Source organism: Spermophilus citellus (genome assembly GCF_964194105.1).
Source record: "Spermophilus citellus genome assembly, chromosome: 3".
NCBI classification, from domain to species: domain Eukaryota; kingdom Metazoa; phylum Chordata; class Mammalia; order Rodentia; family Sciuridae; genus Spermophilus; species Spermophilus citellus.
In genome coordinates this window covers 216,508,477-216,521,879 of record NC_138184.1, presented here as the reverse complement: position 1 = coordinate 216,521,879, position 13,403 = coordinate 216,508,477, and the positions used below count along the sequence as shown (strand labels likewise).

General features: G+C 36.6%; 1 protein-coding gene across 1 annotated transcript in view; it reads right to left on the bottom strand.

The window, feature by feature from the left end:
* Positions 1-13,403, bottom strand: part of IFT56 (intraflagellar transport 56) — a 66,458-nt gene that overhangs the window by 36,446 nt on the left and 16,609 nt on the right. The window contains exons 6-7 of the mRNA XM_081285436.1: positions 10,816-10,961; positions 9,428-9,599 (exon numbers count right to left, since the gene is read on the bottom strand). Of these exons, the coding sequence (XP_081141562.1) occupies positions 9,428-9,599; positions 10,816-10,961 (318 nt within the window). The remainder of the gene's footprint in view (positions 1-9,427; positions 9,600-10,815; positions 10,962-13,403) is intronic.

The following is a 13,403-nucleotide window of genomic DNA, read 5'->3' as shown; positions in this document are numbered from 1 at the left end:
CTCCCACCTTCTGTTCCCCTCTACTTTACTGATTTTTTTTTTTTTTTTTTTTTGGTACTGGGGATTGAACCCAGGGGCACTTAAACACTGAGCCACCTCCCCAGTCCTTTTTTATATTTTCTTTAGAGACAGGGTCTCATTGAGTTGCTTAGGATCTCGATAAATTGCTGAGGCTGGCTTTGAACTTGTGATCCTCCTGCCTCAGCCTTCTAAACCACTGGGATTAAAGGCGTATGCCATCACAGCTGGCTCTACTCTACTAATCTTTCTGCTATTTACTTATAGTTTTTTGCAAAATCCATATTTTTGAGTAATCTTCCTCTATTCTTTTCTACTCCCATTAGTGGATAATTAAGGTTTTCTGTATAAAATTGTTGAATTCTTACTAACCTCTACAAACTCACTCCACTTGATTTCAGCTGGGAATGTACATCTTTTTAGCAATCTCCACGCCCTGTCCCCCATCTTGTTTCCTTTTTGTGGTAGGGATTGAACCCAAGGCCTAACACGTGCTAGGCAAGCACTGTAGCCGTGAGCTACACCCTTATGCTTTTATTATTTTATCTTGAGACAGTGTCTTGTTAAGTTGCCCAGGCTACCCTCAAATCTTAAATCCTCAGCCTCACCAATTGCTGGGATTATATAACCACACCCACCAACAATCCTTTTTTAATCCCTTCTTTGTCCACCACAGTAATTCAAATTTTGGGGTAATACTAGGCTAGATTAGCAGTGGTTTTTTTTTTAGTCCTTTTGGACTCAAAATCCCTTTTATACTCTAAGGATCTCAAAGGGCTTTTGTTTATGTGAGTTATAGCCATTTACATTTATCATAAAAGAAATTAAAACAAAATTTTAAATATTTGGTTAATCAAAAATAGCAGTAATAGGGGCTGGGGTTGTAGCTCAGTGGCAGAGTGCTCGCCTAGTATGTGCAAGGCTCAAGGTGCTGGGTTTGATCCTCAGCACCACATAAAAATAAATAACTATAATAAAGGTATATTGTGTCCAACTACAACAACAAAAAAAATTTTAAAAACAATAGCAATAATAACCCCACTACATGTAAACATAAATATTTTTTATTTTAACAAAATGATATTTGCCAACAAAAATTTGGTGAGAAAAGTGGCTCTGTTTAACATTATCTATGAATATGCTTATTACTGTCTGGTTTAATATAAGATGAATAAGCTGGCAGGACCAGCAGGGACCAGAGGTAAGACAAATGAGCTGCCCAGGACACATGGAAGGAGGCGCTTTGTGCGAGTGGTGTGAGCGCCCACACTTAAACTCCATTCCCAGGCAGCCCATCTGCCTCATTCTATCCTGGCCCTGCCTCAAAGGCTCCGAGACATGGGTCTCAGGGACCCTTGGGCTCTCAGATAACATTTTTTAGAATTTTTGGTTTTTTGGGGGTACCAGGGATTGAACTCAGGGGCACTTGATCACTGAGCCACATCCCCAGCCCTATTTTGTATTTTTATTAGAGACAGGGTCTCACTGAGTTGCTTAGGGCCTTGCTAAATTGCTGAGGCTGGCTTTGAACTTGTGATTTTCCTGCCTCTGTGTCCAGAACCTCTGGGATTACAGGTGTGCACCATCCACGCCCGGCCCCAGATAACATTTTGATGGCCACTAGGCTAGATTATTCAAATTACTGCTCCCACTGGGAAAAAAAAAAACTAAAAACATAGAGAAATTATTAAAACATTTTCTTAAGCATGCCAAAGAGATGACAAGGAAAGAGCTGTCAGGTCAAAATGAAGGAGAAAGAATAAATCCAGAGAAGTAAGAAAGTATGGCTGTCATTTTTCTCCCTGGAAGCCCACCCACTCTATAAAATTAGAACTTTTAATTGATAATCTGCCCAGGCAAGAAGGACGAAAAAACAAAGCCTAGGGCAAGAACAAGGTGGGAAATCTAACAGGAGACCCTTCTCACAATCATCTGGGACTCCAAAGAGCCACACTGGTAAAGGAAGGATGGAACAGAACTAGAATAAGCCTTGCACAGAAATACAGCTCAGTTAGAATCCGTTGTACAGTCAGGGACTCTCTGTTCTTAGCTTTGATTTAAGGTGGGCTCGGTCTCAGAGTTCTACCAAGCACTTGGTGAGAGAGCACATATTTTTTTTTAATATTTTTTTAGATGTTGATGGACCTTTATTTCGTTCACGTAATTTTATGTGGTGCTGAGAATCAAATCCAGTGCCTCACACAGACTAGGCAAGTGCTCTACCACTGAGCCACAACCCCAGCTCCAGAAAATATATTCTTTAGGGAGGAAAGTGTCTTCATTGCAGGTGTTAAGTTAGTCCTATAAGTAATTTTTCAAATACTGTGTCCAGCACACAAAGATAACCTGAAATAGGGAGAAACTGAATTCCATAAGGAAGAATCAGGAGAAACAAACCATGTAAATTTCAGAAATTCAAACTCTGAAGCTCAGATCACAAAACACCCATGTGACAATGTTTAAGAAAATAAAAGGTAAAAAGGGGAAATACTAGAGAATGATAGGTCAAATTATATTTGTTATAGTGTGAGCATGTATGAATATATAATAAAAATCCCACGATTATCTACTATAACGCACCAATAAAAATATGGTGCAGTGGCTCACAGCTATCATCCACCTTGAGAGGCTGAGGTGGGAGGATCATGAGTTCAAAGCCAGCCTCAGAAATGGAGAGGTGCTAAGCAACTCAGATCCTGTGTCTAAATAAAATACAAAATAGGGCTGGGGGTGTGACTCAGTGGTTGAGTGCCCTTGCATTCAATATCCAGTAACCCCCCCCCCCCAAGAAAAAAGCGGGTTAAAAAAGAAAACAAAAAATAAGCACTAACAAAGAAAACAGGAAGCTGAGAAAAACAAAGATTATTTAAAAGCAAAAACTTAGTGACAAATGTAACAAAGAAGTGTAAAACTTATCTCCTAAAAACTATAAAACATTGTTGAAAAAAATTAAAGAACATCTACTTATAGGGGAAAACATTCTATATTCATTGATTGGAAGACTTAATATTGTTAAGATAGCAATAATCTCCAATTAATCTACAGATTCATTGCAATCCCTACTAGAATTCCAGTTGAGTTTTCTGTAGAAATTAACAAACTAATTCTAAAATTCATATTGAATTGCAAAAGACAAGAACGGCCCAGACAATGTTGAAGGAAAACAAAAGCAAATTAGAAGAACCCACACTTTCTGACTTAAAAATTTGCTACAAAAGAACAGTAATCAAGGGCTGGGGTTGTGGCTCAGTGGTAGAGCGCACACCTAGCATGTTCGAGGCACTGGGTTTGATCCTCAGCACCATATAAAAATAAATAAATAAATGAATGTTTAAAAAAATAAATCTAAAAAAAAAAAGAAGAGTATTGGTGTGAGAGATAGACATATAGAATGATGAAACAGAATTGAGTCTAGAGATTAAATCTATGTACCTGTCTATGGTTATCTGTCTTTTAACAGGGATGCCAAGAATGTTCAATGAGGGAAAAAATAGTCTCTTCAACAAATGGTTCTGGGACAACTGGATATTCACATGCAAAACAATTGTATCCCATACCATATACAAGTATTAACTTGAGATGAATCAGAGCCCTAAATCTAAGAGCTAAAATTATAAAACTCTTGAGTTGGGGACGTGGCTCAAGTGGTAGCATGCTCGCCTGGCATGTGGGGGGCACTGGGTTTGGTCCTCAGCACCACATAAAAATAAAATAAAGATATTGTGTCTGGGCTGGGGATGAGGCTCAAGCGGTAGCGCGCTCGCCTGGCATGCGTGCGGCCCGGGTTCGATCCTCAGCACCACATACCAACAAAGATGTTGTGTCCGCCGAAAACTAAAAAATAAATATTAAAAAAAACTTCTCTCTCTCTCTCTCTCTCTCTCTCTCTCTCTCTTAAAAAAAAAAAAAAAAGATATTGTGTCCACCTAAAAAAACTAAAAAAAGTAAATATTTTTAAAAAATTATAAAACTCTTAAGAGAAAAATGGGGGTAAATCTTCATGATTAGATTTGGCCAACGATTCTTAGATATGACACCCAAAACACAGCAACACAAGAAAAAAATAGACAAGTTTGACTTCATCAACATTTAAAACTATTGTGCTTCAAAAACCACTATTAAGAAAGTGAGAGCCAGTCATGATGGTATACTCCTGCTATCCTAGCAACTTGAAAGGTGAGGCAGGAGGATTGCAAGTTCCAGGCAAACCTCAGCAACTTAGTGACCCCTATCTCAAAATAAAATATAAAAAGGGCTTGGGATGGGGCTCAATGGTAGAGTGCCCCTGAAATCAATTAACAGTATGGGTGGAGTGAAAAAATAAAAAGAGAAAATGATGGGTTGTGGCTATAGCTTAAGCAGTAAGGCACGTACCAAAGTACATCTACAAGGCTCTGGGTTCAAAACCCAGTGCAAACAAACAAAACAGAACAATATCATATACACACACAAGAAAGAGAGAAAGAAAATGAAAATGAAAAGACAACTCACAGAATGGAAGAAAATACTTGTGATTCATATATCTAACAAAGGACTGGTACCTAGAATACATAACTGCACCTCAATAATAAATATTGAACTGCACCTCAATAATAAAAAGACAACTGAGGTCTGGGGCTATAGCTCAGTGGTAGAGCACTTGCCTAGCACGTGTGAGACACTGGGTTTGATCCTCAGTACCACATAATAAATAAATAAACAAATAAAGATATTATGTCCATCTACAACTAAAAAATATATTTTTAAAAAAAGACAACTGAATTTTTAAAATAACTTGAATAGATATTTCTACAAAAAAGACATACAAATGGCCAATAAGTATTTGAAATGATGCTCAACATTATTAATCAACAGTAAAATGCAACTTCATACTCAATAGAATGGCTAGAGTCAAAAAGTCAGGTAACTATTGGCAGGGATGTTGAAAAATCACTTCTACACTACTGGTGAGAATATAAAACAGTGCAGTTACTTTGGAAAAATAGTCAGGCAAATTCCTCAAACAATTAAATATGGAGTTACCAAATGACCCAAAATTCGACTGTAAGTATGTTACACTCAAGGGGGATGAAAACTGATGCCCAAACAAAAACTTGGACAAAAAGTTTATAGCAGCATTATTCTTAATAGGCAAAAGGTGCTAACAACCCAAATGTCCATCAACCAATGATGGAAAAACAAAATGTAGTATATGCAAACAACTGAAAATGATTTGGTCATAAAAATGACATCCTTATATATGTTACAAAATGATGAACCTTATAAACATTATGCTAAGCAAAAGAAACTAGTCATAAAGACTGCGTATCATATAGCTCCTTTTTATGGAATATCTAGAATAGGGAAAGACATGGATATAGAAAGTAGACTAGCAGTTGTTTGGGGATAGGAAAAGAGGGGTTGATAGTTAAAAAAGATGGTATTTCTTTTTGAAATAATAGAAATGTCTTAAGATTGTGATAGTTGCATATAACCTCTTAATATACTAAAAACCTTGAGTTTTACACTTTAAAGGATGAAATGTATGTTACGTTAATTATATCAATAAATCTGTTTAAAAGTAAAACCATAAGTAGAAAATGTAGGTTATTATATCTATGTTAAAGTAAAAATGACCTTTATAAAAACATGACACAAATGCTAGAAACCATGTTAGAAATAGTCTGAATGAAACATGTCCTTTTATGTCCAAATTTTCTGTTTTTCTATTTAAAGCATATATTGGTGTTTTGTCTTTTCTAATTTACCAATTTTTGTCTTTTAATTGGAGAAAAAAAACCCTTTTAAGAATGATTTTTTAAACTTTATTTTATTTATTTATTTTTTATATGGGGCTGAGGATCGAACCTGGTGCTTCACACATGCTAGGCAAGTGCTCTACCACTGAGCCACAACCCCAGCCCCAAGAATGATTTCTTAAAAAGAAAGAAAGAAAGAAAGAAAAAAGAATGGTTACTTAAGATACAAGATATTAGCCGTGTGCAGTGGCTCATGCCTGTAATCCCAGCAGTTTGGGAGACTGAGGCAGGAGAATAGGGAGTTCAAAGCCAGCCTCAGCAATGGTAAGGTCCTAAGTAACTCAATGGGACCCTATCGCTAAATAAAATACAAAATAGGGCTGGGGATGTGGCTCAATGGTTGAGTGCCCCCGAGTTCAATCCCCAGTATACACACAACACACACACACACACACAAGATATTTTTGATTTAAAAAGCAAAAATGGCTTTTAGAAGATAATATCAAAGAATATGATATTGGGATAAGAAATTATATCTTAAACAAGAAACAGAAGCACTAAATGTAAATAAACAATAAAATTGACTATTTTAGCCTGCAAAAGATTTGCTAATAGCTAATATTTACTGCAAGTTTACTTTGTATATCAAGTTATGAACTTTAAAAACATCATTTAATCACCACAACAACCTTCAATGAGTCAGTATTATAATTTTCCTTACTTTACAGATACTGCTTAAAGAAGTTAAGTATTTTATCTAATGCAATACAGCTACTAATCCAGGATTTAAATTTGGGTCTGATCCCAATCTCAAAATCTTGATTCTTACAAGACGTGTTTCCAGTTTGGAAGAAAAAGTTCCTCAATTCTTTATCCTCTGAAACCGTGGTGTTCTCCGTTTTTTTTTTAAATCAACATCCTAAATTCAAAGCTTCTATTTCTTCATCATCTGCTTGTCTTCTCTTCTATCACATCCTTTACAAGAATTCCCAAATTAGGCTATTACTCACTCCCTATTTCCTTGCAAACTGGCTTCAAGCCCCAATAGTAATGATTTCCTAATCAGAAGGGAAATGTGGAAATCCTGGTACAGGTTGAGCATCCCTAATCAAAATTATATATATATTAAAAAGAAAGAAAGAAATGCTCTGAAATATGAAACTTTTTGAGTACTGACATATGTTTCAGATTAAGGCTGCTGAACTGGTAAAGTCTATGCAAATATTCCAAAATTCAAAAAAAAAAAAAAACAACAACTATGAAATCTTAAAAACTTCTGGTTCCAAACACTTTGAATAAAGGATACTCAACCTGCAATAAAATCAAATGGCCTTTTTGCAATCTTCATCTTAATGATCTCTTTTGCATCTCCTCCTCCTTAAAATGTAATTCTTCTTGTCAGTCATACTTTTAGTTTCTCATTCAACCAACATACAGTTGGCATTAACTGTATGCATACACTGTGCCTGGTCCTGAGACACAAATGTGAAAAAACTCAGTCCTTGCTTCCAGTAAGTTTATCTAGATTGAAGATAGTAGTAACTATCAAATGATAAGCATGATGATAGAGGCATGTTTACCAAGAGCAAAGAAGAAAAAACCTTAAATTTGGTGTAAATTTTAGTGATTAAGTCTATAGACTTTACAGTTAGACAGACATGTGTTTGAGACCTGAATTTGCCACTTATTGTGTTAGCTGTATAATCTTGGGCAAGTTATTCAAAGTACTTTAAGAATTAAATCAATCATTACAGATTATTTCAAGACAGAACAGATTATTTTAAGAACAGAAAACTACTAGTTTTTTTGATAGACTGACTGAACCATATAATACAGAACTCATTTTACTAGTTACTAGAAGAATGCCTGATTTAATCAGAATGCTAGGTATGGTGGCACACGCCTGCAATACCAACAATTCATGAGGCTGGTGGCAGAAGGATTGAAAGTTCAAGGGCAGCCTCAGCAACTTAGTGAGGCCTAAGCAATTTAGTGAGACCCTGTTTCAAAATAAAAAATAAAAAGAGATTGGGATGTGGCTCAGTAGTTAAGCACCCCTTGGTTCGATCCCCAGTACCAAAAAAAAAAAAAAAAGAGCCTAGTTTAATAAGATTATCAAAATTAAATAAAATCTATATCCTATTGCTGCCCAAAAAATGTGTTTTTTGTTTTTTGTACTCTCCATCCCACATACTTTCTCCCCCACTACTAAACATTGTTTTACTCAGGGTTGAATCTCCGTCAGTGTGAAGTATGTATAGTACTCCTTGTTAGACATTTTTTCCCAAAATTTGCTTTGATACAGTTTATTTGCTGGCTTAAATATTTATTTATACATCTATATGTAGATCCAGAACATCCTATTATCTATCTACCTAAATGTACACACGTGTGTGTGTGTGTGTGTGTGTGTGTGTGTATAGTGTGTCTGTGTATATATCTATAATGTTAAATTACTTTATTTAGTTAAGATGTTATGAAAATTATGTTTTATTTAAGATATGTTAAATAAAAGGTGATGATAACATATGGCCTCCTGTTTTCTCTCAGTTTCCTATAAAAGGAGGTTATAACAGCCTTTATCCATAGACTTGTCAGGAAAATTAAATAAAGGATATGAAGTGTTATACACAGTGCCTATAAGTTAACCAATTTCTAAGTATTTATAAAATGTCTGCATGTTTATCTCTTGGAGTAGCCTTAAGGAGAAGCTGAAGTGTACTAAGCCAAGAAGGAAGGGGGTCATTGCAGCAGTGAGAATGGTGTATGTGAAGCTATGGCAAGAAGAGAGGAGGGCATGCTCATCAAGTTCAAGGACTGGAGTCAGGAAAACTGTTCAAAGGGCAAAAATAAAGCTGGGTGCCATGGCACACACCTGTAATCCCAGCAGCTCAGGAGGCTGAGGCAGGAGGCTCTCGAGTTCAAAGCCAGCCTCAGCAAAAGTGAGCATTAGGGCTGGGGTTGTGGCTTGGTAGTAGAGCACTCGCCTAGCATGTGTGAAGCCCTGGGTTCGATCCTCAGCACCACATAAAGATAAGTAAATAACGGTATTGTGTCCACACAACTAAAAAAAAATCAAAAAAACGCGAGGCCCTAAGCACTTCAGTGAGACTCTGTTTCTAAATGAAATACAAAATAGGGCTAGGGATATGGCTCAGTGATTGTGTGTCCTTGAGTTCAATCCCTGGCCCCACCCCCACAAAAAGGGGGCCAAAATAAGAGGTGAGGAACTCTTGTACTAGAGCAATAACAGAAGAGAATGGGGGGATTGATAAAAATAAATATCTAGAATAAATAACTGATAGGAACTGATGGGTGATTATATGGAGATGAAGAAGAGGTGGTTTACTGGATATATATTGGTGATATTCAACCACACAGCTACAAACATATTTTAGAGGAAGAAGCTAACTCATTTGGTTTTAAACATATTTAGGTAACATAAAGCATCTACAAAATTATCTACAATATATTAGACATAACAGAATTCAGAAGCCAAAATTTTTAGAACGCTATGTGATAAACAAAAATATTTATACAATTAGGTTCTTATAGAATCATCCTGGCAATGACCAAGGGATATTAGAGATAACAGAGATTAATGAATAACTTAGAAAATATAAAGTAACTCAAATCAGAGGTAAGTCAATTAGAAACATTTCCATCACTACCTCAGCTGCTTTGCCATTGTAAAGTCGAAAATGATTACAGGCCTTAAGATTGAGTGCGATGGTACTATCGGGAATTTGCTGGAGGTAAACAGCCAGAACTTCTTGAGACACATCATAGTAATCCAACTTGTAGTAGCAAAGGGCCACATAAACATTGAGGGCAAGGTATTCCCTATTAAAGAAAAGAATTAACAGTTAATAGTTCACAGAAATATCAAACTACAAACATCAAATGGACAACACAGCAAAGAGGACAGGTGAAGAGTTTGCCTGTAAGAAAGGCAAGATACAGTCAGCACATTTTTTTCTCCTTTTGCATTGTATAATATTTGGGTGTTTCAATATAGAGTAAAAGATGGAAACTAGAGAGCAAGGGAGCTGGGCGTGGTGGCGCATGCCCATAATCCCAGTGGCTTGAGAGGCTGAGGCAGGAGGATGACAAGTTCAAAGCCAGCCTCAGCAACAGCAAGGTGCTTAGCAACTCAGTGAGATCCCGTCTTTAAATAAAATACAAAATAGGGCAGGGGGAGGTGGCTCAGTGGTAAAATACCCCTGAGTTCAATCCCTAGTATCAAAGAGAGAGGGAGGGAGGGAGGGAGAAAGAGAGAGAGAGAGAGAGAGAGAGAGAGAGAGAGAGAGAGAGAGAGAAAGGGAAAAATTCAGAATGTTCATATTGAAAAATTAACACAAGCTATAACTGAACAGGAAACAAATAGGCACTCCATATAGAGAACAGAGAAGGCAGGTGGGCTTGATGACTGGAAAGAGGAACAGGCCGGAGACTTCAAAGGCAATGCAAAAGAGGGGAGGAGAAAGGTGGATGAGACATTTTAGAGACTGGAAAAAGGCCAAGGGTAAGTGATAAAGTTGGAATGTTAATTCTTTAAAATGGTTTGTTTCTAATTTTATCAGCAAGTTACCTACAATGTAATCACATCACTGAGATTGACACATCTAGACCATGCATTTCCAAAAGGGGCAATATCCCCACCAGAGGGGCAAAATTGGTCTTTATAGGAGAGTGAAAAAAAATCAGACTCATTTTGTGGGTAAAACATAGATATACATATAGTACGTTAACACATAGAAACACATTATTACATATATAAGACATACATATATATAAGCATATTAAAATTTCATGGGGGTGGCAATCGGGATGAAGCAATGTCTACAAAGTCTCCTTAGAAGGATGATAATGAAAAAGGTAGAGAAATCCTAATCTAAACAATCCCTAAGGAGTTCATAATCATGCCAGATTAACAACTAAACAGATTTGAACCCATGGTGCTACTAGATCCAAAGGACACTAGGTCCTCAGCCAAACTAAACATAAAAGAAACTAACAAAATGAAAGACATTTCAGGTAAGCACGAAAGCACACAGACCTGTTATCTAGCAGTATCCGCTTATATATATCAATAGCTTCTTGGTAATGAGAACGCATGTAGTGGATTGAGGCCAAACTGAGTTGGTCTTCTGTGATATCCTGAAGATTTTGATGAAAATTCATCAATTTTTTCTCATCATTAAACTAAAATTGTGAGAGAGGGAGAGACATGTAAAGATTCATATCAGCGTACAGTTAGAGAAATCAATACCTCTTCTGGATACCATGTTTCCATTTTCTATTTCCCTTGGGCTCTGTGGCTTTCAGTCTCTCCAGAGAAAGAATGTAAATAGCCTCAAGACAGAGCCTTGGCAAAGAAAAGCCTTTTTATTTTTACTTTCTGTACTGGGGATTGAATCCACGGTGCTTTCCCACTGAGCTATATCCCCAGCCCTTTTATTTTTTATTTGAGGCAGGGTCTCACTAAATTGCTGAGGCTGGCCTCAAACTTGCAATCCTCCTGCCTCAGCTTCCCAAATGTGTGTATCACCTTGCCTAGCTGGAAAGTCTTCAACTTACAGTTAATATTAATTACCTAACCCTCCACCCTCACCCGCTTACCTTCCTTTTGTCTTTCTTTATACTTTCTTTCTCTCCAACCCCCCCACCCCAAATCTCTTTGCCCTCTTCCTTTAACAATTTATCTGGTATTTTGTATCTCTTTCTTCCTGGTGCACAATATGTAATCAAAATGTATTTCTCATTGAGCAACTTAGTGATCACAATTTTTTTTTTAAAGAGAGAGTGAGAGGAGAGAGATAATTTTTAATATTTTTTTTTTTTTTTTAGTTCTCGGCAGACACAACATCTTTGTTGGTATGTGGTGCTGAGGATCGAACCCGGGCCGCACGCATGCCAGGCGAGCGCGCTACCGCTTGAGCCACATCCCCAGCCCCAATGATCACAATTTTTAATTTTCTGTTCTAGATTTTTTTCCATCCTCTCTTTAGTTACTATGTATTTTGTTTTGGGTGTCAGAATTCCATTCCAACTTTGTATGCTTATTTTACTAAGTGGTAGTTGCAAATAATAGCTGCCTTTGCTTATACTTGGGATAGAACAGATATATATTTTTTTTAATTTTTAATATTTATTTTTAGTTCTCGGCGGACACAACATCTTTGTTGGTATGTGGTGCTGAGGATCGAACCCGGGCCGCACGCATGCCAGGCGAGCACACTACCGCCTGAGCCACATCCCCAGCCCATATATATTTTTTTAAAAATATATTTATTTTTTAGGTGTAGTTGGATACAATACCTTTATTTTATTTGTTCATTTTTATGTAGTACTGAGGATCAAACCCAGGGTCTCCCACATAAGGGCTCTACCGCTCAGCCACAACCTCAGCCTCAGAACAGATAGATTTTGATAGTGACCCTTTATATATATGTAGATTGCTCACTACTGCCTGGTGTAAAATTGGCTTATTTGCTTAAAAATTTTTAAAAGAATCTGTTTCCACAAAACAATAAATTCTGAAGCTCATATCTAGTTTGGTCAGTGACATATTACAGACAATATTTTCTTTATGGTGGTAGATATTAAATCCAAGGCCTCGTCCATGCTAGCTCGAGCTCTCTCACTGAGCTACATCCCCTGTTCCTATTACAGATAATTTTGTAAATTACTGTTTAATTTGTAAAATAAACATTAGTTGTCAGCTAATGAATGCCTATACTATATTCTATAGACTGTATTCTAAAGTCTGTCTTGGAAAGGTCTTTATTGAGTCTAATTTTTCTTATCTGCCTGCACTTTGATTAATTTATAATACATATAAAAAAAAGTTTCATGGGGCTGGGGTAGTGCGCTTGCATGAGGCACTGGGTTAGATTCTCAGTACCACATACAAATAAACAAAATAAAGGTTCATCAACAACTAATTTTTTAAAAAGTTTCAAATGATACTATTTCTCGAGGCATAAAAATTATAAAACAATCCAATTGAGGAACAATAGGAAAATGAATTATGACACATCTGTTAGACAGAATGTTGTGAAGACATTCAAGTACAGGACAGAGTAGTGAGGTTCCAAATTAAAATGTTGTTATAGGACAAGATTAGGGGGGAAATGGAGACAACCTACTCCATCTACTCAGCTTCAATCTTCAAATCTACAATTTGCTGCATGTAGAAATAGGAATTCAGAGTTTTAAATTTTTTAATTTTTCAAAAGAAGCCAGAAATAAAGTGTTTGTGTGACATACCCTATTTTTAAATGTAAAAAGATTGGAGTGCTGTTTTAGAAACACATCTGTGGTGCATTCTCAGCCCATGAGATACCATTTACAATCTCTTCTATAGAATATCTTGTGACATAGAAAAATGTTTGAGACATTTTTAAGTGGAAAAACCTGGTTATAAAACAGTGTGTGTGTGTGTGTGTGTGTGTATGTGTGTGTGTGTAGAACCAAATTTGATAATATTCATACATTTTTAAAAGATATGATTCTTTTAAACTAGAAGAAAAGAGAACAAAATACCATAGTGTTATCTCTAAGTGGCAGACTTATAGGAAATCTTGATTTGTGTTTGTGTGTGGTGGGGTGTGTGTGTGTGTGGGGGGGTGCGGGTGTGTGATT